Source organism: Rattus norvegicus, chromosome 17 (genome assembly GCF_036323735.1).
Source record: "Rattus norvegicus strain BN/NHsdMcwi chromosome 17, GRCr8, whole genome shotgun sequence".
NCBI classification, from domain to species: Eukaryota; Metazoa; Chordata; class Mammalia; order Rodentia; family Muridae; genus Rattus; species Rattus norvegicus.
This window is the reverse complement of record NC_086035.1, coordinates 88,982,931-89,007,987: the sequence shown is the minus strand read 5'-3', so window position 1 is coordinate 89,007,987 and position 25,057 is coordinate 88,982,931. Positions and strand designations below refer to the sequence as shown.

Genomic DNA, 25,057 nt, shown 5'->3' with positions numbered 1-25,057 from the left:
GGGAATAGAGAGGCAAAGATTAAAACAGAGACAGAAGGAACACCCATTCAGAGCCTGCCCCACATGTGGCCCATACATATACAGCCACCCAATTAGACAAGATCGATGAAGCAAAGAAGTGCAGGCCGACAGGAGCCAGATGTAGATCTCTCCTGAGAGACACAGCCAGAATACAGCAAATACAGAGGCGAATGCCAGCAGCAAACCACTGAACTGAGAATAGGACCCCCATTGAAGGAATCAGAGAAAGAACTGGGAGAGCTTGAAGGGGCTCGAGACCCCTTATGAACAACAATGCCAAGCAGCTAGAGCTTCCAGGGACTAAGCCACTACCTAAAGACTGTACATGGACTGACCCTGGACTCTGACCTCATAGGTAGCAATCAATATCCTAGTAAGATCATCAGTAGAAGGGGAAGCCCTTTGTCCTGCTAAGACTGAACCCCCAGTGAACGTGATTGTTGGGGGGAGGGCGGCAATGGGGGGAGGGTGGGGAGGGGAACACCCATAAAGAAGGGGAGGGGGAGGGATTAGGGGGATGTTTGCCTGGAAACCGGGAAAGGGAATAACATTCGAAATGTAAATAAGAAATACTCAAGTTAATAAAAAAATAAAAAAATAAAAATAAATAAAAAAATAAACATAGCACAGGTTCATGAAAAAAACAAACAAAAACAGATAATGTAAAATATTTTTATATTATTAAGATAATTCTTCAGATTACTCAGGTCATTTTAAATCTTTCATTGACGTATTAGGCCATTCTGTGATTCTGTTCAAATATCTGCCTGATATGGAGGAGATTAAATATCAGGGTGCAAAGCATATTACTTACAGAGGCAGAATCAACAAATGAAAAAGACCCAAGCTTTAAACTCTACACTACTTCTTTATTAATTTGCTTTATGTGTGAGTTAGAAACATTAATGTAGATTATTTCTATGGGAAAATAAAATCTGATTTTCCTTTGAGATACTATGGTAAAATACCTGAGACTGGGTGATTTGCAAAGAAAATATGGTAGATGTACTAGCTAGTGCTGTGTCAACTAGAGTCATTTGGGAAGAAAGAACCTCAACTGAGAAAAATGCCCTCATTGGTTGACTTGTAGGCAAGCCTTTCAGGCCTTTTCTTGATTACTGATTTTTGAGAGAGGGCACAGCCCATCGTGGGCCTTCCCTAGGTGCCATCCTTAGAATGATGGTCCTAGACAATGTAAGAAAGCAAGCTGATCAAGCCATTAAGAACAAGCCAAGTTGACCCAGCACTAGCTAGCACATCTACCATATTTTCTTCGCAAATCACCCAGTCTCAGGTGTTTTACTACAGTATCTCAAAGGAACTGAGTCATAAGAACAACAATGCCAACCAACCAGATATTCCAGGGACTAAACCTCTACCCAAAGACTATACATGGACTGATCCTGGGCTCCATCTGCATAGGTAGCAGTGAATAGCCTTGTTGGGGCACCAGGGGAAGAGGAAGCCCTTGGTCCTGCCAAGGCTGGATCCCCAGTGTAGGGGATTGTTGGGGGGTAGTATGGGGGGTGCATGGGGAGGGGAAACACCCATCTAGAAGGGAAGGGGGAGGGGTTAGGGGGCTGATGGACAGGAAACCAGGAAAGGGAATAACATTTGAAATGTAAATAAGAAATACCCAATTTAATAAAAATGGAAGAAAAAATGATATTTAAGTTCATTAAGTTGTGTGAACTTTCAGTCTGATTAATCTTGATGTGACGTTTGTGTGTTTGCAAGTTTTTAAAATAAAGTGTATGTTTTAAAAAGAGAATTTAATTAATGTGTACAGTATATGTTGATCATATTTACCACCCGCTCCTCCTCTAACTCCTATAGGATACACTGTCCATCCCCTCCTCCTAACTTTATTTCCTTTGTAAAAGCAATTTTAATATATTTTATATATCATACATATGTATGTAATCATTTTTATAGAATATGTATAGTGTGTGTGTGTGTGTAAAAAAAATGGAAGAAAAGAAAGAGGGAAAAAAAGAACAAACCAATAAACAACATTCTTCTATGACTGTCACATCAGTTCTTGCTTCTAGGTCCCTGCCTTGACTTCCTTCCATGACAGACTGTGGTGTACATGTATAAATGAATAAAGTTCTCTCTTCCCCAAGCTGTTTTGATAATGTTTATCACAGCGATGGAAATCTCAGAAGTAGAAGACAGAAGGGCAGAAGGAATGACATTTTTCTATTTAACTCCTTTTATAACTGCTTTAATCCAAGTATTAGAGCACAGCCCTTTGGACAGAAGCATCTTTGAGAAGGTTCCACCTCCCATCACAGTCCCCTGGGGAGGGGGCTGCTAAAACACAAATCTGGGAGGGACATTCTGATCACTGCATAGATTATATCTGGATACATTTGGAACTTTAGAGAGAATAAAGAATGTAATTCTAGACCTAAAGAGATCAAGAACACTTGATCTAAGCTGACTGACAGGAAAGGAATGGAAAAGTAATGGAGCAAGCATAAACCTCAGGACATTTGGCTTTCTAATTTATCGTAAGGATTTTGCTTTCACTGGTGTACATTTTATAAGTTTTGAGGTTGTTAAGATGGCTAGCCTAACTTTAGTGTTAAAAGTGGCTAATGTTTAAAAGTAGAGTGTAAGGGGCAGAAGCTAATTGATTGTTGTAATAATCCAGGAATGATCAGGGTTGTAACAGTCAGCAAGGGAGAGAGTAGTTGTGTTGCTGCTGTATTTTCAAAGGTTGGCTGTCTGGCTAACATGAGAGAAGAGGTGTCAAGTGCCACTCACAGGGTTTTGACTCCAGTAACAAAGGATCAAGTAGCCTTGGGTGGAGAGTGAAGAAACTGGACTTTAGGAAACATTAGAACCTCAGGTGGGAAATTTTCTTGTGATTCCAGAGGAGGATAAAGTAAGCAACTGAATATGAATTTGGAGTTCATGGGAACAGTCATATTCTGGAGCTACAGATGCTGTGGCATACACACATATAATACTGCTACACATAAGCAACAGTACTTTGAACTGTATTGCTAGTTTAGACAGCCAGTGATAGTGTCATAAAGAAATACTCTGTGGATGGAATCCCAAGACTCTTGGCTATTACAGTGAGAGAGACAACACATAGAGAAACCCGAGAGGGAATTGCAATAAGAACAAGAAGGAAAGAGCATGATGTGAGTCCAATGCTTTTTCTCCAATGCAGCTCAGTTTTCAGATCTTGGAAGCTCTATTTGATATCGCCTTCTCTAGATTTGGTTATGATTCTTTCTTAAGTGCCCCTATGGCAACACGTTCTGAGTCTTTGTCATACTGTGTCACAGAGATCTGTACTGACTCATTATTTCCTGTAAACCATAGCTTCTTTAAGTAAGAAGTCAAGAGTATTCCCAGAAATTACCCTCGGGCTTATCCCTGATAACCTCAGAACAGCAATGCTTGAACTGAATTATTAATTGGTATTTATATCACAGGCACAGTATTACTATGGTAAAATGAGTCTGCTAGGATTATTAAGAGCAGTAACATATATATATATATATATATATATATATATATATATATATATTTCATTGAATTTATTTTTCTTTATAATTGTTCACAGGGAAATTTCTAGCATTACTTTGTTGCTATGTTTACAGTTCTGATTTATTTAATGGAGCAGGAAGAATGAAAGTAAAATTACACTTTTATGTTAAACATGTATATTAAATAGGACCCTTATATCCTACATTACCTGAATATTTAAACTTCCTCACAAAATTAGGAAGAAAAGTACAATTAATTTAGAAGAAAAGATATTGAAATGGTTCATAAGTCTCTAAGGTCATTGAAATTGTATGAGTGAGATTTAAATATCTATCCACTTTTTGTCAATATGCTATAAATATAAAATATGAACAATCAAAACAGATGACTGGTTTTAAAAAAGCAGGACATCACTTACCGGAAAGTAAAGAAGCAGAGAGCCAAAGAGTATTGTTTCCAACAAGATGAGGCCAGATGCCCTGATGCTCTAAAAGACAAATTGAGAATGTCATTGTTAACTTAATTTCCAGGCAGAGAGGATTTATGCTACTGTAAAAATGCCTCATCTCTGAGAACAGCATTCTTCTTCTGGGGAAAATTAAGTAAATAAATGAAATCTAGCTAGTGTTCAGGTGGGTGAACAGCTGACAGACAAGGGACATCTGATTATAATGGGGTGACAGGCCTGGCAATGGTATTGGGGACTTCATGGAATTTCATTCTCTGCAACCTGAGTTACTGAGTCATCTAAGAAGCTAAGAACAATACCTTGAAGATGCCTATAATTTGAGAAACTGTAACTGACACAGATCTTTTCTCTATTTCTAAGATATAAGCCACCAGTGCCCTAAGTCATTTTACAGATACATACTGGATTACTATGGATGGTTAAACAAAGTCTCAGTGTGAGCTGTATAAAGACCTGTAATCTCAATGATGCAGTATAATCCCTATAACACACCTTAGTTGTGTAAATATTTAGCCTACAGTCAAAATCCAAAAGGCCAAAGTTGTTTTCAAGTAGACTTCCTAATATTTAGTTTCTACACATAATTGTATCTAACAGGGTCCACTCTCCCAAGGGCATGGCAGAACTAGTTCTCATGAGCTCTGCCAGTGGTGAAAAATGGGGTTAACTCTCCAGAGTGCCATATCCAGTGAGGAGCAAGACCAATTATGCATAACCCTTGGGCAACCAGGTGGTCCCCAGTAGCTACCCCAACCAGGGAAATCCCCATGTTCTCTATAGTAATATGATCTGGGGATACTGACACTGACCCCGGCTACTGCAGAGTCATGGACTTAGAGATAGCCCCAGGCAGCATCACAGGCTAGGACCTCACCATGACCCAGGTGGCAGGACTGGCCACTCACAATTGTCTCTTCCTCTCTGCCCTTTAGTCTCCAGTTCCATCTGTCTTCATGATGCTCAAGCTGCTCTGTTTCTCTTTCCTTCCCATCTGACCACCATATACTTGCACACTGTGGTGGCTCCAGCTGCAGGCTGGACTTACAGATGGCAGGCTCCTGAGTGATATCCTTCATTTATTCTGTATGTCAAGCAGTGTCAGAAAGCAGGTGTCTATGGCCCACCTGTGTGGTGCACTGAAGGGCAGGCTCTGTGGGTGGCAGAATAGTCCACAGGTCTTTGTCAATCTTCCTCCTACTCTGCACTGTCTGGACTTGATTTGATTTGATTTGTATGAGTCCTAGGAATAAAATAGATTTGGCTACCAAACCATGTCTCAGGCTAGATTAAACAAAGGACTGCCATCTGTTCTGCCCCTGACTAAGAACACCACTACCAACAAAGTGTCTCTTTGCCCATTGGTAGGGGGCATTTTCTTTATATAATCTGCAAAATAGCAAACTCCTAAAACAAAATAGAATTGAGGCAAGAAACTAAATACTAAATCAATCTTAGCTTATAACAATAAATTTGGCTTCGATGAGCTAACGTTTCAAGATAGTCACTCTGGAATTCCTATGTTTTATTAAATTTAATGTAAAACATGCATATATATTACCAGCCTACAGATGTCTTACTTATCAGGAAAGTTATGTGAAGCAAGAAAATTAATTCTGCAACCACCAAAATATGCTAGTAATCCAAACTCTGACAGAATGTTGTATTCTTTTGAAAATGATCTGACAACTGAAGAGCCAGGAAAAGAAAATTCTAATTCCTCTTCTGAAATCTTTCAATGTATTAGCCACACAGCATTGCATTATGTGATCCATCAAAGGAACTCATAACTAAGGGTTTCAGAACAGTGTACAGGAATGATCATTAGAGTGGCTTTTCTCTGTTTCTTTTTCTGTGGTGCTGAGGATGGAGCCCAAGGCCTACATTTGCCAGGCAATCTTTGTACCTCCATAACATCTTCTGCCTCTACGTGGCTTTTCCATATGAATCATTGTTTTACCTAGTAAATGTTTTGGTAAGAAGGAAATTTCTATCAGCAGTATTTGAGTGTGGGCTGGTAAAATTTCCAAAATAGCAAATTACATTTGCAAAGCATGGATGCTTTTATAGCTTATATTCTAAGTTTTTAATATGACACGAAGACTCAGATTCCAAGCCACTATGCAAAACTTCTTAAAAATAATCTATTCAATGTTGACAAAGAACAGAGAAGGGAGCTGGAGAGAAGAGCAAAAAAATAAATAAAAAATAAACAAAAAGTAAACAGGCTCTGCAGTTATGTTTCCCTTACTGTGAATTCTAGAATAGCTATTTCAATAGGCAACAGTGAAGTTCAATGGTCTTGCCCATAAAAATGAGTATTTTCACACCTTATTAAACCCAGTAAGTTTTTAAACAGGAAGTAGATAAATGGCCAGCATTGGATTTGGGGCACATAACTGTATCTCTAGTTTTTAAGGCATAAAGCAGTCCCTGACTGGTGAATTTAAAAACTCAAGGTATATTTTGATAGCAACAATTTTTTATGTTTGGAATGGAAAATGACCGTGGAAGAAACTGAAGAGTTAGCACCGTTGTAAGAGCACATACTGTTCTCGCAGGGGGCCTGAGCTTGATCCCCCAATGACTATGTCAAGAAGCTCAGAACCATCTGTAATTCTACCTTCAAGAGACCTGTCACCTTTTCTGGACTCCAGGGGCATCTGCACTCATGTGCACAGACATACATATAAATTTAAACAACTCACAAACTATAACAAAAAAGTAAAGTTAAAAGTTACAGCAGAGAGTCCAAGAACCCAGTGGTAGGGGACGCAGAAGTTCTTTGCTTGGTGTGTGATGATGCTGTAGTGCAGTGGCTTCTTCCCTTCTCAGTGCCTTCTGACCCTTTTGTGAACACTGGACTGTATGCCTGCCTTTCAGCCATTACAACGATACAAGAGTAGCAGTCATGTGTGTTTGTATATATTCTCACAACTACTTTTTCCCTTTATGTTCTACATCAGAGATGGATATACCTCTTCACTTAGCCTCATTCTGGCTAACAAGGTAAGCCCAGAACTCCAGCTCCTAAATTGGAACTCTGACAAGTGGCTCCATCGTTAAATGGGAGACATAGTCCAAAATTGCATGCTTTCTGTTCAAAACATCTGCCTTGTCTGGTCTCAGTGGGAGAAGATATTCCAGGCCTTGCAGACATTTTATGTGCCAGGGTTGGGGGGATACCTGGAGTCAATATTCAGAGGAGAATGGGAGGGAGTGGGAGAAACAGACTGTTGGGGGGATCAGGTAGGAGGGCAGTGATCAGGATGTAAAGTGAATAAATAAATTAATGGGAAAAGTTTCCCGTGCTGGATCTGGCTTCAAACTCAGTGAGTGATTCCTGAGGGCAAAGAGGCATAGCCTGTGCCCTAAAATATTCCACCACCTTCCCCATTGCCTTGCTGGTACTAGAACTTTTAACAGGAAAAAAAATCTTTGCTTTGCACTTGGTACCAAGGATTCATATACAATTGCTATGAGCGATCCACTGATTAAGTATAAAAGATGTGAGAGAAGAGGTACTGTTGGTGCTGGGAGAGAAGAACTGAACCATGGGGACTGATGTCTGAGATAATGAGCAAAGTGACAGGGGACAAGGAAAACATTCATCTCCTGAGCAATTTTGCTTGAGATAGAAGTAGTGGGATAGAACTAGTTTTAACTAGAGTTGTGAAATGGAAAATGCAGTGTAAGGAGTACTTCCTTGAAAGATAGTCAGCAATATATGGCATGATGCTATTTATAGAAAACACCTAGCCAGCATACATGTTTTCCTACATAAAGAAAGGTTCAGATTCATAGGGGTGTGCAACCATGGCTCACAGGATGTGCATAGCCCAGGATAGCTCTGAATGCACCCTTCACATTGTAGATAACAATGCCACATTGCCCTTGGTCCAGAGGAATCATCCTAACCTAACAGCAAAGATCACTTCTGAAGCAGAGATTGTATTTGGACACAAGGAAACTTACCTAGAAATACTTCTTTTCACCTAAGGACATACAGTCAGAGACTTCTGAATCATAAGCCTTTTAATAATTAACTGAATAAAATTTAAGGTCTATTATCTCAGGCCTTATAAAGTTCTATGATTGTGAGTTAATAATTTGCAAAAGGTCTAAATAGAACCCTTCTTATAACTAATATTCTTAATATGATGGCAAAACTTGTAATAGAGCATAATAACCATCTTCCTTTCCCACCATGGATTCTTTTCCCAGTTCCCAAATCCCCAAAGATAAATTATGAAGATTAAATGACAAATTCAAAGCTGTAGATCAAAGCAAAGACTAACGGTATTCTACTAATTCTATCACATTGTGTCAAAGCCAGTTTCTAACTCCCATCAATCACCTTAGTATGCAAAGTGCAGAGGCACATGACCCAACTCATGCTTGCAGCTTTCAGAGGCAGATTGACCCTTATACAACACCTCGCAAGGAAGCCCAAGTCATTAGAGTGATGAAAAAATAGGAATGCTGAGGGCAGTGTTTTTAAAATATCATTTAAAAGGCTTGTTGCTATTTCCCTGGCTCCACAGGACTAACTCTATTTCATTTCATATTTTAAACAGTTTTAGCCTCTAGGGAAATAACATATATCTTGCTAACACAATGTAGCTATTTTTGAGCATTGCCAAAGTCTTTAACCTTGCACTATTTAAACTTTCCTTATACTACAAAAGAAATTTCAGAGAAAGAAAACATTTTAAATAGCTCAATTTCACGATCTATGAGTAAACTCTGAGGTAGCAATAGAATTATATTTTCCAAAGGATGAATCAGCATAGGACTCGAAGAGAAACTAATAGCCCACAAAACTCTCATTTATGAAGTGACTTAGATACAGACTCATGGGATGACCTTATCTTCTTATACTTCTATCTCTATACCCAAAGATGAGAGACTTCCTTCCAGTGAAACTTGATGAGCATTTGACACAATGACACATAGATTTCCAATAGGATGGAAATAGGACGAGGAGGGCAATACTCAATAAATGCTTAACACTGGCAATTTGGAGGAAGTTGTTTAGTAATTTTAATTTTTTTAATAAATGTGTGAAAATAGACTGCCCTGCTTGAGAGAACTCAGGAAGTTCAATTATAGTAAGAATATCTGCAATGAAATGCTGAAAACTTAACCAATGCAGAGATATTTGGAATAACTTAATCTGTTAAAAGCAACTTGCCCTTTTCAGGGAAAAATTCAGCAATAAAAAGGGTAAAAAACAGAATGAGGGCTAAGAAATATAATCCCAAAGTAAAACATGGGTGACTCAGAGAAATCTGAGTATTGTGGACAACTGTTATATATAATTCGTTTGGAATGACAATATTGGTTGTTTATTGGCTTTGTGACACTAAGCCAGATGCTTGACTTCTGAGTTTGGGTCTATTTGTCATATGACGTGATCACTTCTGGTTAAATTTAAACTTTCTTTTGAAAAGTTAATCAGAAAGTGCACAGTATATACATAGTCTAATAAATTTTAAAACACTATAGTACACTAAAGAGTAAAAAATAAATTATCTCTTCCTCAGAGGATAAGGGGAGAGGGGAAGCAGGAAGGGCTGGAGGGGGCACTGGGAGGGAAAGGGGGGCTGTGATTGAGATATAAAGTGGATATATAAATTAATGGAAAAAATAAATTATGCTCATACTCATTGCAACTAGAAATCATGGGCCCCACATTATTAATCCTGATTTACCACATATTTCTGGGCAGAAACTTTTTTACAGGGATTGTTATTTTATAGAGTTTTAACTAACAAGATGTTTAACAATTCTCTTTGCTGTGTTTCAAATCAAGTCACTACTTCAAGTATGTGCCAAGCATGTCTGATAGTTGCAGAGAAGCAGAAGACCTCAGATGCAAGAGAGTAAACCTCCTGATTGTTCTTCAAGTCACTCCACCTCCATGCCTCTGGCAAACCAACTCACGGGTCTCTGATGAAACCCTTGTCAGGCTTCTGATGGCAGTCCCTCTTTCTCGCTCAAATGCTGTCTGAGTGTGTTTCTCCTATATGTACTCATTGACAAGCCTCCAGTTACAACTCTGAAGTCTACTTGTAATCTTCCATTTCCTCCCATCCTTGTTTTGGAGCTAGTAAACCAAGTAACACGTTTTCACAAACTTGAGATAAATTCTCTGCATGCTCAGAAAACATACAGGAGTGAAGGGAAGGCTGAACACAAGGCCATCTTTCTTCATATACTTTCTTACACATACTTTAAGAAGAGGACACAAAATCCCCAAAATACGTTCACCGTGAGTTCAGTTTTATGTGTTTCATTAAAAACCACTGAGATGAATGGATAACTTTTTTGAACGAAAAGTAGATTATTGAAACAACAAATTCTTCCTTTTGAAAAAATATTCCCTTCGGAGTGAGATTCAAGCATTCTCCAATGGTCCCTCTTTCTTAGTTTCCTTGGGTCTCTGGACTGAAGTATGGTTATTCTGTACTTGTGACTAATGTCTACTTGTATGTGAGGACATACCATGCATATCTTTCTGGGTCTGGGTTACCTCCCTCTAGCTCCATCCATTTGTCTGCAAATTAAATGATGTCTGTATTTTTAATAGCTGAATAGCATTTCATTACGTAGACTTACCACATTTTCTTTATACATTCTTCAGTTGAGGGACATCTAGGTTGTTTCCAGTTTTGGGCTATTATAAGCAAAGCTGCTATGAACATATTTGAACATGTTCCTTGTGTTATGGTGGGGAATCTTTTCGATATATACCTAAGAGTAGTATAGCTAGATGTTGAGGTAGAACTATTCCCAATTTTCTGAGAAACCACCAAAGTGATTTCCAAAGTGGTTGCACAAGTTTACAATCCCACCAGCAATGGAGGAGTGCATGCCACATCCTCACCAGCGTGTGCTATCACCTTAGTTTTAGATCTTAACCATTCTTACAGCTATAAGGTGGATACTTGACTCTCACTCAGAAGAGGAGATAAAATAAATATTGGAGGTGAATGGAAAGAGGGAACTGGGTTGGACAGTGGGGTGAGGAAGGAGACTGGGATAGGGATCAGGTGTGGGGAGGGAGCAGAAGAGGGTAAGGAGAAAGAACAGAAATTAATAGAGGGCATATTTGGGACAAACCAGAGACCTGGGGCAGGGGAGGCTCCCAGAAGTCTGTGGTGGTAATTGCAGCTGAGACTCCTAGCAGCTGGGGTTGTGGAGACTGAAGTGGACACCTCCTATAGCCAGGTAGAACTTCCAGAAGAAGGGGACATCAATCCACCCACAAAACCTGTAACCCAAAATTTTTCCTGCCTACAAGATGCTCAGGGATAAAGATGGTACAGAGATTGGGGGAATGGCCAACCAATGGCTGGCTTGACGTGAAACCCATCCCATGTAAGAGAGTCAACCTTTGATACTATTAATGATACTCTGCTGTGCTTGCAGACAGGAGCCCAGCATAACAGTCTCCTGGGAGACTTTATCCAGCAGCCAATAGAAACAGATGCAGAGGTTGGCAGGCAAACATTAGGCAGAGTTCTAGGAATCTTGTGGAAGAATTGGGAATAGGATTAAGGGAGGCAGAGAGATCTAGGACACCACAAGAAGACCTACTGAGTCAACTAACCTGAGCCAACTGGGGGTTCACAGGTACTCAATCACCAACCAGTGAGCATGCAGGGCCTGGACCTAGGCCCCCTACAATTTGTAGGACATATGCAACTTGGTCTTCCTGTGGGTCCCCTAACATTTGGAGCCAGGGCTGTCTCTGACCCTGTTGCCTACCTTTGGATTCCCTTTCCCTAGCTGGTCTTCCTTGTCTGGCCTCAGTGAGAGAGAATGCACCTAGTCCTGCTGAAACCTAATGTGTCAGGGTGGTTGGTACCCATGGCAGACTTCACCTTTTCCAAGGAAAAGGGAAGGCGATAGGGGTAAAAGGCTTGTGAGAGGGAGCTGCAGTTGGGATGTAAAGTGAATAAACTAATTAATGAAGAAAATATTCCTATGAAAACAATTAAAATATGAAGATTATTAAATTTTAAAAAATGGCATTAAGACACTAACTGGTTTTGGAAAATATTCTTTGCTCTATTGAGATGAAGTCTGGTATCACTCAGTTTGATATATGTTTTGTAAAAACATAAGTCTGCCTTATATTAGAAAATTCAAGAGTTTCCACAAATTATTGTTCATTTTCACTTGCTCAGCGAGCAGCAAAACGTCTAAGTAACAAACATTGATCTATTTAATCAAGTCTGGGGCCATACCACCCTAAACACACCAATCTCACTGATTTCTGTTTAATCTCACAGTGTTTCACTTTAGAAGTTGGTGTGTTCAGAAGTACAACCCTTAAGGTACTGTTTTCAAATGCTAATGTACACACATAATCAGCAGTTTGTTGGACAGCAGTCATCATCAGGAAGTAAATTTGAGATTTGGGGTAGACCTCCTCGGAACTGCTACGCTTGTTTCACACACCGTCCTTTGCAGCACACAAAAGTGTGTGCAGTATCTAGAACAGTAGGACGAGGATATGTGCATTGTTTCCTTGACATTGGAAGGAATGATTCTTATTTTATATGTGTAATACATGGAATACACTTTTTTATTCTGAAAAGACATTTACAAATAAAACAATAAAAATATGATGAGTATTTCAATGAGAAACCAAGAAATGGTTTAATGAGAGGGAATAGATGATCTTTACCTACAAAAAGAACCAAGCAGTTGAGAAACTCAGGAACAGTCATTGTAACTGACTGGTGAGCCACACAAGTGTGTGGTGATGGGTGTGGGGAGCCCAATGTACTTCAGCTGCAAACAGGAAGAGGCAAGAATTCAAAACTCAGTTCTGAAAGGAGTTTACATATTCCTGACGGTAGCAAGTGGGATTCTGACGTGCCTCACGCTTCAGAGCATTAAGAATCAAATGAGCATTATATAACTTGTTTGTCCCTCTAAACGGGAACATAAAAAGTTGAAGATGTCTGACAAAAGACAAAATGAAAAGTAGTATTGAATAATAAATTAGTAAATTATTAATTAATTTTCTACGTCTTGTCTACGTTTTCCGTGTAAATTCCAACCTCTTCTTTCATTTAATTCTTCTATTCCCATCTTTGTGCTTTTCGGCAAATTAAATGTTTGTGATTAGATAATTGTCTTGATATTTTGTGATTTTTATATCTTACTTCATGAATGTGGCTCAGGGAAGATTTCAAATAATTCATAAGTTTTAAGTAGATAATAAGTACTAACCCTTACATACAAAATTCAAAAAGGTCATATTAACTGATAGGTGTTTTAATGGTTTCTTTCTCCTCTGTGATGGATCATTTTTCCCTAAAATACGCTGTTTAATGCATTAGGATCTGAGTGTGAACTGAAAGTATTGAGTATATGTAGAAATTCGAAGACAAAGAGATTTGACAGTAGAGAATTATTCAATGAATGTTAAGAAACAAACAAAAATGTATCCAAAAAAGTTTACCGATATAATAGATTTTTAAGACCTACTGTGTATAAATATCAATTAATTAAACTGGTTTTCTAGAAGTTAGAAGCTATTTAACATCTGCCAAAACAATTACTTAAAATAAATATCTTCAGTCACAACTGCTTTCTGAACCTCTAAATTTATATTCTCGCTCACCTTCCTCATATTCAAGAAGCCAGAAACTAAATTTTCCAACCATGCTTGAATTCAGATTCTGTCTCCTGATTCAGAACAGTCATTTACCAATACTATATCCAAGCTCTGTCTCAAACATACACTTAGAGATCTTAAATGAAATAAATTTACTTTACTTAAAAAACCCATTCATACATTTACTTGTTTTTAGAATCTCCCATTTTTTTTCTGGTCAATTGTTTCACTAAATACACGATCATCCAAAAAAACAAAATGATAACACAGAATAGCTACATGTAAGCTGACTCACGATTAAAAGAAACTTATCGTTTTTGTACATGTCTCCCTTAGTTCTGGCAAGTTAAATAGCCAAAGTGGTAAACAGGGAGGGAGGAGAAGGAAGGCGGGTAGGAGAAACAAGTGTCTATTTACATCTGATTCAACATACTATCACTTTTCTGCTTTACAGAGATAAAAACGGGTGAATTTGCTGCAGAGATGCAGATCGAGCAGAACCCAGCAGAACAAAAGCCATAGCCCTGCCTGTCTTACATGTGTTTCCCACTGAATTACTGTGTTCTTCTTTCTCAACTCCACCATAGTCAACAGAAACACCCATCTTTTCTGACATTTCATCAAGGTCTTCCTCTTCAAGTGGGACATTTATATCAGAGAAGTTCTATTGCTCCTCTAATCCCCCTGTTTAATTTTTGCCCTGCCTTAATCCTACATGTTTATTGTAAAGGGATAAAATACATCATAGCTGGTAATTAAAGGGTAAATGTTGGTAATAAATTAATGGTTATCCTTCCAGATAGAGTTGGGAAGACAAAATAGGTGGTATTTAAAATACAGATGTAAAGATCTTTGATTTTTAGTTTAATCAATCAATTTCCTCCTCCCTCCCTCCCTCCCTCCCTCCGTCCCTTCATTCCCTCATTTCTTCCTTCTTTCCTTCCTTCCTGTTTAGACTGCTCTGTTTTGTTTGAGTTTTGAGATAGTCTCTCCTTGTAGCCTAAATTGGCTTCAAACTCACTATCACCCTAGTTCTACCTCCCTAGTGCTAGAATTACAGCTGTGAACACACCTATCATGAAGTTCTGTAAGCTTTACAGAGTGAGATTAGTGGAATGGGTCTTCTAGATCCAAAATTTTTTTCCCTGATACTAATCCTGTATGGAAGTTGGCCAACGTGTCTATATTTAATCAGAAAGTAGGATACTATCTTCTCTCTTTTGTGTCAAAGGTATTTTTTTTATCTGAGATGGGTTTGTATCATGTATGTCAGACTAGTAGAGCTCACAATCTTTTACATAGGCCACCTAAGCACTGGGAGTGTAGAGATAGACCACCATGTTTGATTTCAACTTCATTTTTTAAGAGGCAATTTTTTCTATCCAGAAAGGATTTTTTCCATTTCAGCTATTAATATGAATTTTATCATAAGTAGTAAATTCATTACAGTTCAGAATATCAGACCAAAATAAAAATAACTTTGCACATATGCTACATATACATATGTACATACATATATATGCATATTATGTGTAATATATATAAACACTAACTTATACAAAAAGAATAAAAGAACAATTCTAATTGCAAAAACATAAAAATAATAAAATATTTACAAATAAGAACCAAGAGATAGTGAAAGAGCTAGACACTGAAAACCATAAACAGAGAATAAAGAAATTTTAGATCACATATATAAATTTGAATGCTCACCATTCAAAAATATTAATACTATTAAAATCCATACCACTTAAAGCAATACATGCACTTAGTGCATTCTCTACCAAAATATAAAGGACATTTTTTTTTGCACAGGAATGGAGAAGTCCTAAATTTCATATGGAATTGCAAAAGAATATTAACAGTAAAAAGGAACGTTAAGCAAAAATAAGGAGTCAACATCATTATAATTATACTCCCAGAACACAGTAAAAAGCTCTGTCACTCTGACCAGATGAATGGACAACAGAACCACTGGAAGGGGTTGGAAAGCCTGGAAATGAATTCACACACAGTCAACTGATTTTCAAAATGGTGTCAAAATGCATGGTAAGAAAAGGATAGTTTCTTAAACAAAAGTTAGGTACCCAAACAGAAGAATGAAATTAGAGCCTTATCCAACACTGCCTCAACAGATGAAATATTTAATCAACAAAGGGTAAGACATCCAGAAGAAAACAAAGTGGACATTGTGCCATTGGTCTGGACAGAGCTTTGGGGACATGACGTCCAAAGCACAGGCAACAAATGCAAAAATAGACAAATGTGAGTGTCAATATTACTGACACTGTGACAGAAAACAGTGCAGAGGCTCCACCAAAGAATTAAAAAGAGAATTATCATATGGTCCATACACTCCACTTCTGAGTATCTCTGAAGAATAAGAAACTGTCATGTGGAAGAAGTGATAGCCAAGATTCAGAATCGACTGGGAACCCACCAACAGATGAACAGATATGGACAGAACAGCTCAAGTGACGGCTAGTGGGCAGAGAGGTGCAGAGGTGTTGGTTAGACTGACTGTTGAGAAGAGCAGGTTTGTAGGAATCTGGTGTGGTGTGTTAGAGGTAGATTTATATCATGGCGGTCCATACTGCATAGTGTCTGCCAACTCACTGCTTCGTGTGCTTTGACTATACATAACTGTTCTTGATAATTAAATATCTCAAAATACAACCAGCCACTGTGGTGCCACATCGGTGTCACAGCAAGGCCCCTAAGCCTTTGCTGAGAGCAAGCTAAGCGAACTGGCATGCTTCTTATTCTTGTCTTTCTTTGAAGCGGAAGTTAGTTTAATGAGAAAGCTGTCTTTGAAAACAAGTTTTTCCTATTGTGAGTATCACAGCATACTAACAAATTGTCACCAGCCGGTCCAGAGTTTGTTCACTCTAACCATACAGTCCATTGCTGCAAATTCCCGTTGTTCCTGTCTCCCTTACATTCTTAAGGCCACAAGGTATATAGATGCATAAATTCTAGGAGTGAAAAGCTGACTTCAGAGAGAAGATGGGAAAACTCAGAACCAACGTGCAGAGAAATAAATCAGTCTTTGCTAGTTCCCTCACTCAACAAGATGTTCCCCGTGGAACGTACATTCTCACTTCAACAAAATGCTAATGAGAATGGCAACAAGGAGTGTGTTCACATAGACAGTGATGAAGACAGCAGCGGGGCTCTTACAGAAGCCATTACTCTAAGATCTTCACACCTATTAACCTTCACAGAAACACTCAACCTCCCAACAAACGTGGACGTCATTATCATATCCACCCTGTAAATGCAGAGCCTGAGGCTTAAAGAGGTTACACTTTTTTTGCTGAGAAATCAACAGAACCCATACACAGGCTATACAGTACTATTGCTCACCCTTGCCCCCTGGACTTTCGAAATCCAATTTGGTAAAGCTGTCATTGAAAATAGCATCTGAGAGCCGCTCCTGAAGGCACCTTTCCTGACCTCACTGAAATGCAAAGACATGGGAAATAAGAAACCACAGCCTTGCTGTGATCTCCCAATTCAAAGCAGAAACAGAATTAAAAGTGTGAAAAAAAAAAAACGAGTTGATCTCCACAAGCAGCTGGAAAATGTAAATTAAAGTAAGACAACAGTTGTCTCAGTGTCCATAAGGAGCTAGTTTCAAGACTCACCACAGACACCGAAGTCCACGAGGGCCAAGTCTTTCATTTAAAAAGATGTGACATTTGCCTAAACCTGTGCATATCCTCCTATGTACATGAAATCGTCTCTGTACTTCTCACAGCACCCAATACAAAACAGCGTGCAGTGCGCCATTTAGATGGTACAGCTTGCCGTAAAGCACACTGCTCAGGTGGTATAACTATTGCCTCTGAATTGGAAACATTACCCCAGAAGGAACCTCACAACAAGAAACTTAAACAGATCAAGACCATAAAACTTGTGGGTTTTGGTCATGGTGTTCGTCAGAGGCTCAGGAAACTCAGAAAGTAAAAATATTCACCAAGACCCTCCTCCAGGCTAAACAAGTGGTCCATAGTAGCCAGGAGGGGGATCTCTTTGGTGAAGCTGCTTGAAAATTGAGCAGGGTGCTTCAGGTCTGTGGCTTTCCTGAACTCTCACTCATGCTGGGGTTGTGTGCTGATTAGCATTTATTGCCAACTTTCCACAAGCCCAGAGTCACTGGGAAAAGAGATCCTCAGCTGAAGAATCATCTCAATCTGATTGTTCTAAATTCATATCTATAAGAGATCTCCTTGTCTGATGATTGACTTAAGAGGGCCTGCACTCTTATGGGTGGCACTATCCCTAGGCTGGTAGGCCAGGGCTGAATAAAAAGGCTATTTACATAGTGAGCCAGGGAGCAAGCCAGTAGAGAACACTCATCCATGGCCTCTGCTTCAAATTGCTGCCCTGCTGTAGTCTCTGCTCTGCCATATCTCAACGGTGGACTATAAACTGTAAAGTAGAATAAATCCTTTCCTCTCCAAGTGGCTTTTGATCATGGTATTCATCTCAGCAAGAGAAAGCAAACCAGAGGAGGTGCGGTCTGCCACTGTAATGCATCTGCCACTGCAATGCATCTGCCACTGCAATGCGTCTGCCACTGCAATGCGTCTGCCACTGCAATGCATCTGCCACTGTAATGCATCTGCCACTGCAATGCATCTGCCACTGCAATGCGTCTGCCACTGCAATGCGTCTGCCACTGCAATGCATCTGCCACTGCAATGCATCTGCCACTGCAATGCATCTGCCACTGCAATGCATCTGCCACTGCAATGCATCTGCCACTGCAATGCATCTGCCACTGCAATGCATCTGCCACTGTAATGCATCTGCCACTGCAATGCATCTGCCACTGCAATGCGTCTGCCACTGCAATGCATCTGCCACTGCAATGCATCTGCCACTGCAATGCGTCTGCCACTGCAATGCATCTGCCACTGTAATGCGTCTGCCACTGCAATGCATCTGCCACTGCAATGCATCTGCCACTGCAATGCATCTGCCACTGCAATGCATCTGCCACTGCAATGCATCTGCCACTGCAATGCATCTGCCACTGCAATGCATCTGCCACTGCAATGCATCTGCCACTGTAATGCATCTGCCACTGCAATGCATCTGCCACTGCAATGCATCTGCCACTGTAATGCATCTGCCACTGTAATGCGTCTGCCACTGCAATGCATCTGCCACTGTAATGCATCCGCCACTGCAATGCATCCGCCACTGCAATGCATCTGCCACTGTAATGCGTCTGCCACTGTAATGCGTCGGCCACTGTAATGCATCTGCCACTGCAATGCATCTGCCACTGCAATGCATCTGCCACTGCAATGCATCTGCCACTGCAATGCATCTGCCACTGTAATGCGTCTGCCACTGCAATGCATCTGCCACTGTAATGCATCCGCCACTGCAATGCATCTGCCACTGTAATGCATCTGCCACTGTAATGCGTCTGCCACTGTAATGCGTCAGCCACTGTAATGCATCTGCCACTGCAATGCATCTGCCACTGCAATGCATCTGCCACTGCAATGCATCGGCCACTGTAATGCATCTGCCACTGCAATGCATCTGCCACTGTAATGCGTCTGCCACTGCAATGCATCTGCTACTGTAATGTGTCTGCCACTGTAATGCATCTGCCACTGCAATGCATCTGCCACTGCAATGCATCCACCACTGTAATGCATCTGCCACTGCAATGCATCCACCACTGTAATGCATCTGCCACTGTAATGCATCTGCCACTGTAATGCATCTGCCACTGTAATGCATCTGCCACTGTAATGCATCTGCCACTGCAATGCATCTGCCACTGCAATGCATCCGCCACTGTAATGCATCTGCCACTGTAATGCATCTGCCACTGCAATGCATCTGCCACTGTAATGCGTCTGCCACTGTAATGCGTCTGCCACTGTAATGCATCTGCCACTGTAATGCATCTGCCACTGCAATGCGTCTGCCACTGTAATGCATCTGCCACTGCAATGCATCTGCCACTACAATGCGTCTGCCACTGTAATGCATCTGCCACTGAGCTACCCCTGTGTCAGTGTGGCAGTTTGAATGGGAATTTCCCCCTTGGGCTTAGACATTTGAACGAGTCCCCTTTTGGAAATGAAGTTTGGGAGGTTTAGGAGGTGTGACCTTCCTTAGAAGCTTGGAGGGTTTCCTTCTTCATGATACTTCCAGATCAGTCTCTGTGCTGTGTGTTTGCAGTTAAAGAGCTGGTCTCTCAGCTCCCGTCTCCTCCTGCCATGTTTGTCACTTGCTGCTACGCTACACCTCTGGAATCTTATCCCTCTAGACACTAAGCCAAAAGGAACTCTTTTTCTAAGGTTGCTGCTGGTTGCACTGTTACAGCATTAGAAAGGTAGTCAGTACACGCAGTAAGGAAGTCTCTCATGCACCTGTAAGCAAGGCCCATTAACTCACTGGTTTAACAAACTACCTTAGGTTAAGGCATATACTCGGTCTGTTTTAATGCCCAGACAGAAATCAAAATTTGTTCATGTCTGCCCAGGAAAAAAAAATTACACAACAAATTATATAATTGATGACAAGAGACAATTGTATGCATTCAATACAGATCCAATATTTTAAAGTATTTTACACACATACACACACACATAAACACATACACACACATACACACCACACACACACACACACACACACACACACACACACACACACACAAGTATGAAGCTATGAAATAAGAATAGACACAGGAAAAGCCAGTTAGTTGTATTTTCCTTTCAATCCTAAAGGCTGAAAACATTGAAGGCTGATAATATCATCACTGGAAAGAATATTAGGTCATGGAAATTTCACACTGATGTTTTAAAAGCTATTGAAAATCAAAGAGTACACATGGAGCATCCCATGGTTCCAGCCACGTATGTAGCAGAGGATGGCCTTGTCAGGCATCAATGGGAAGAAAGGCCCTTGGTCCTATGAAGGCTCGGTGCCCCAGTGTAGGGGAATGCCAGGGTGGGGAGGTGGGAGGGAGTGGGGGGAGCACCCTCATAGAAGCAGGGGAAGGGGGAATGGGATAGGGGGTTTCTGGAGGGGAAACCAGGAAAGGAGATGATATTTGGCATGTAAGTAAGGAAAATATCCAATAAAAGGAAGGAAAAAAGGAGAAAATTTAATTTAAGGTCAATTCTTAAGAGCTGTGAAGTGTAGTATAAAGTCTAACTGTGTCTGTTTCTCCCAGCACATTACTATTTAGAACCGGCGTTTCTAACCCTATGGTTAAATTCTAACCCTATCCTGTTTAGTAGGGTGTATAAAGTTTCTTTTTTCTAGCCAGTAACTTCCTGAATTCAACTCTGATGTGATTTTTTTTCCCCAATATACTTTAACTTTATAGAGTTCAAAAAGGATTTTGTGACCTTTCAGTTTGTAAGTTCTTCAGCTCAAATGTTGCCTTTTCAGCTTAAAGGGCACCATGAAAACAAGGAGAACAATAACCCTATGCCCACCACTAAAGCCAGCAGCAGGGTCTCCGGATTAGTCTCTTTTTTCATCTGTTGATTTAAAACGTCTCTAGACATTGATGATTTGTTTCATGGCTGTGGGAGGAAAATAAATGTTTTCTATGTTAGCTGTTAAATATTCCAATCCATTTACATCATAATCAATTCCTATTACCAAGTGTCCACATCAACTGTTTCTGTCAGACACATTTTTATAGTAAACCAACAAATATAGCTAGCAATAGGTTAGAATTGATTTAAGCATGTCACCCATGAAATAATTAGGTAAAATTCTTAATACAGCTAATTAAAATAGACAAAAATTACACATCTTATCATTAACATGAATGAACTATATGTCAGATAAAATATAAGAAGTTCATATATATATATATATACACACATATATATATGCCATGGATAAAGTATGATATCAAGGGAATATAAAAATAATTATTAAGAAAGAATGGATTCATTCATTAATGTTAAATCAGTTCTGAACCCATCTAACTTATATTTAAAGCTTTCTATTTTTCAATCACTGCTTTTGGAAGGCAATAACTCTTACAGTTTTTCCACGCAGTCTGAAAGCACACACTGTGGGGGCTGTTCTCAAACTCACAGAATTTACAAGAATTTATGACATACTGACTCACATATAGCTGTAAATAGAGCTATTTATTTCAAGACACTGGGGATTTGTTCTGATACATCAGAATAAATTAATCAGTGCAAATGGTGATGAGAGTGAACAGAGTACATTTCTGAATCTTGAAATATAAATTATTTAAGCAATATTTTCAACCCTCTCCTGATGACACACCACAGGATGTCCACCTATTTAGTCTACATTTCACCCCTTAGCCTTCTTTGCCTAGCATCAAGGACCATTCCCTTGAATCAACTTAAATCTATATCGAGTTTTGCAAACCAGTCATGATTTATCCAACTGTCATTCTGCAAATGACCTAACTTTAGCTATATAAACCGAACTCACTTTTGTATATCAAAACCTGTCTCTTCTACTTGCTGTCTAGCAAAGGTTCCAAAACCCAAATAAAATTTGAACTCCCCACATAAAGACATTTCCATTTCCTCAGGTCTTTGGGCATCATTCCCGTTTTTATCCGCCCAGGGATGCTGCTTCCAGTCACGTTTTTCACTGCTTCTCTTGAAAGATTTATAACAGATCCATAAGTGGTCTCTGTCTTCCAGTTTCACACTTTCTGAGCTACCTTCTACATTCTGCCAGAGAGACTTCTGCAAAACACAGCAGCACGACATCATTTCCCTTCATAGATCACGGCAGGTGTGCTACACAGAGATCCAACTTCCGTAAGTTGGCATTTAGAGCATTGCATGTTCTAGCCTTAGCAACCTTCCCCCTTCTTCAAACACCACTGATGATGTGCAGTGCTCCTTCCAGCCAAGCCACTCTGAATAGACCGTGCTCTTTTCAGCTGAGACCTTCACAGATTCATTTTCCTTATCTAGAAGCCTCCCACACATCAGCGCATTCCAATATCACCTTTTCTAGAAAGAAATTCCTGATGTTCCAACTTAGCATGAAGTTACTTTCTTTATATGCTCATTCCTATATTCTTCCCCCACCTACAGTGTCCCACACAACCAAAGCTGGCCTTGAACTCATTATGTAACAGAAGCTGACTTTGAATTCTTTATCACCCCGCCTCCAACTTACAAATGCTTAGATTATAGGCGTATACCACCACCTGGCTCTGTTTTCTCATTTATCCTTAATGCTAATGTCCACGTTGTTCTTTAGCTAGTTACCTACCTCTGTCTCACTAAATGAATGGATGTGTTCCTGATAAGTCTAAACATGGCTTTGTTCTTCTTTTCTACTTCAAGCTTAATCATTGTCTATGGTATAGGTACAGTCTCCTGTCCAAGTTACTAGCAACTAACTGGTCACATGTGAGTGTTTTTCAGAGCTCTTAGATACAAAGAGGTAGTGTGCTCTCCTTAAGAACAAGAATGACCTGGAGCTTTTCCATAGTAACTCAGAAACATCCATAATATCACTAACGTCTTCTAGTAAACTCCATCTTGACATTATACTACTCTGAAACTCAATGATATTGTGAAATTTACTTTTTCTCTCTGGGTATGAAAGTGAACGTGGGAGATGAGACTCAAATCAACTGCTGACATTTTTTATCCACTAATGAAATTCCCCCCCCACCAATTAATACATTGAACATACACTGAGGGGGAAGAGAATATGGATGTGTAAGTGTTCCTACTTTTAAAGCACTCATTTTTAGGGGGAATGTTATCTAGACTGAGAGCAGTTCAGTCAAACATGTATTTCTTAACTACCTCAGGTACCTTTCCCTCACCAGATGACACTTGAATTGAACAATTTCCATCTAGTCATAACATTCCAATGGGTCAGAGATGCTACCTACAATAAGCAGGGTGGCTCATTTCCACTGAGAAATTATCTTATGCACAATGGGAATAGTTAACAAATTCTACAGGAAAACTCTCCCCAAATTGCAGAAAATAAATCTCACCAGGGCTAAGGCTCAGGATGTGCATTGTTAAAAGTTTTGGATAATTTGAGACCAGAACTGAAGAAAGGAAAAAGAAATAGCTTGGTGGGCCACGAAAAGAACAGTAGTGCAGTCCAAAAAGAATGGCTATTGTAGAGCCCAGCCATACAGCAGTGTGGGTAGAGAAGAAGAAGGAGAAAAGAAGACAATGTTGTGAAGATAACCATTGGCAGTCAATTATGCAGGTTCTTCTGAGCCTGGCATAGCCCATGAGGCTCTACCATGTCAAGGAAAGGCCATCAAAGAGCTTCAGAGAGAAGAGACCACTGTGAAGTGATGGGACTCGATTCAGAAGTGATGTCTGGTTGTAGCCTAAAGGAGGTACTGAAGGAGCACCTTCATGCTGGAAGCTGTAGCAGTAAAGGTAAGGCATGCTGAAATCCTGGACTAAGAAGGCAGCAGTAGAGGTAGGGCAGGGCATCAGCTTGAGGCTAGAAAACTGACAGGATTCTCTGGTACACTGGTGGTGAGGACTGAATGGAGGAGATGTATCAGAGATGATGCTGTGCTTCTAACTGTCAGGCTGATGCATGTCAGGGCATTCTCCTCGGTACCAAAAACTGCAAGCAGACGAACCTTGGCAGAGGAAGGTCAAGACATTGGTTTCAAACATAACAACACACCAAGATATAAGCATAGCCATCAACTGGGCAATCCAGGCTAGCTATGGGGAGCAGAGGAAGTGCTTGGCATTACCCAGACAGAGACAATAGAAGGGGGGGCTCGTATGTGACCCTTGTCAGCTTTTGTTGTGTGTGTCTCACATGGTCATGTCTTTGTTTACTCTCCATGTTTGCCTTACTGGTGAGCGCTGCTGTTTGCCTTCTGCATTACAGCTCCTGTTTTGGTCGTGTCTGGCTGTTTATTTTCTTTCAGATAAGTGTTCTTCTATTTGTTTACTTCTACTCAAGGTGGGTAAAATCTTAGAACTCCTCTCAGCTGTATGCAGCTCTCATGGTCCTTCTCAGTCACGCTCTGCTGCCAACAGCCAGAGCAGTTAGACCTGGGGCTTTCCTCTGTGAACATTTCCTTCAACTGTTCCACGGGGTGGGGCAATCAGTCCTGGGACTTTAATGTCACTGAATGAATCTCTCTCCAGTCATGCTCCATCACTGTGTAGCCCACTGCCCTTGAGGACCACATCGCCCTTTGGTATTATCTCTCTGTGTGTCTGGGAAAGAAAGGGATTGTGGTAACTGTGACTGACAAGCATGGCGCTCACTGTCTCTATCCAACCAAACATACTGGCTTTCTGTTTCACCTATAGTCAGAGAAAAGAGAATTTCCAAGCTTTAAGTTAATGTTTCCCAATCTTGGAAGTCCGTCATAAACACCCAAGAATCTACACATAGAGAAAGATCTCATTCCA

At 40.1% G+C, this 25,057-nt stretch overlaps 2 protein-coding genes and 1 non-coding gene across 5 annotated transcripts in view; 1 reads left to right on the top strand and 2 right to left on the bottom strand.

The window, feature by feature from the left end:
- Positions 1-25,057, top strand: part of Rps8l1 (ribosomal protein S8 like 1) — a 995,681-nt gene that overhangs the window by 655,276 nt on the left and 315,348 nt on the right. The window lies entirely within an intron of this gene.
- The window catches only part of Gpr158 (G protein-coupled receptor 158), a 466,781-nt gene that overhangs the window by 144,672 nt on the left and 297,052 nt on the right, over positions 1-25,057 (bottom strand). For all 3 annotated transcript variants that reach the window (XM_039095563.2, XM_039095564.2, NM_001170326.1), the window contains one exon: positions 3,950-4,018. In XM_039095563.2, the coding sequence (XP_038951491.1) occupies positions 3,950-4,018 (69 nt within the window). The remainder of the gene's footprint in view (positions 1-3,949; positions 4,019-25,057) is intronic.
- Positions 5,232-5,371, bottom strand: LOC120097986 (small nucleolar RNA SNORA48). Its single transcript, XR_005495939.1, has one exon. It is a non-coding gene; the product is annotated as a small nucleolar RNA SNORA48 (small nucleolar RNA).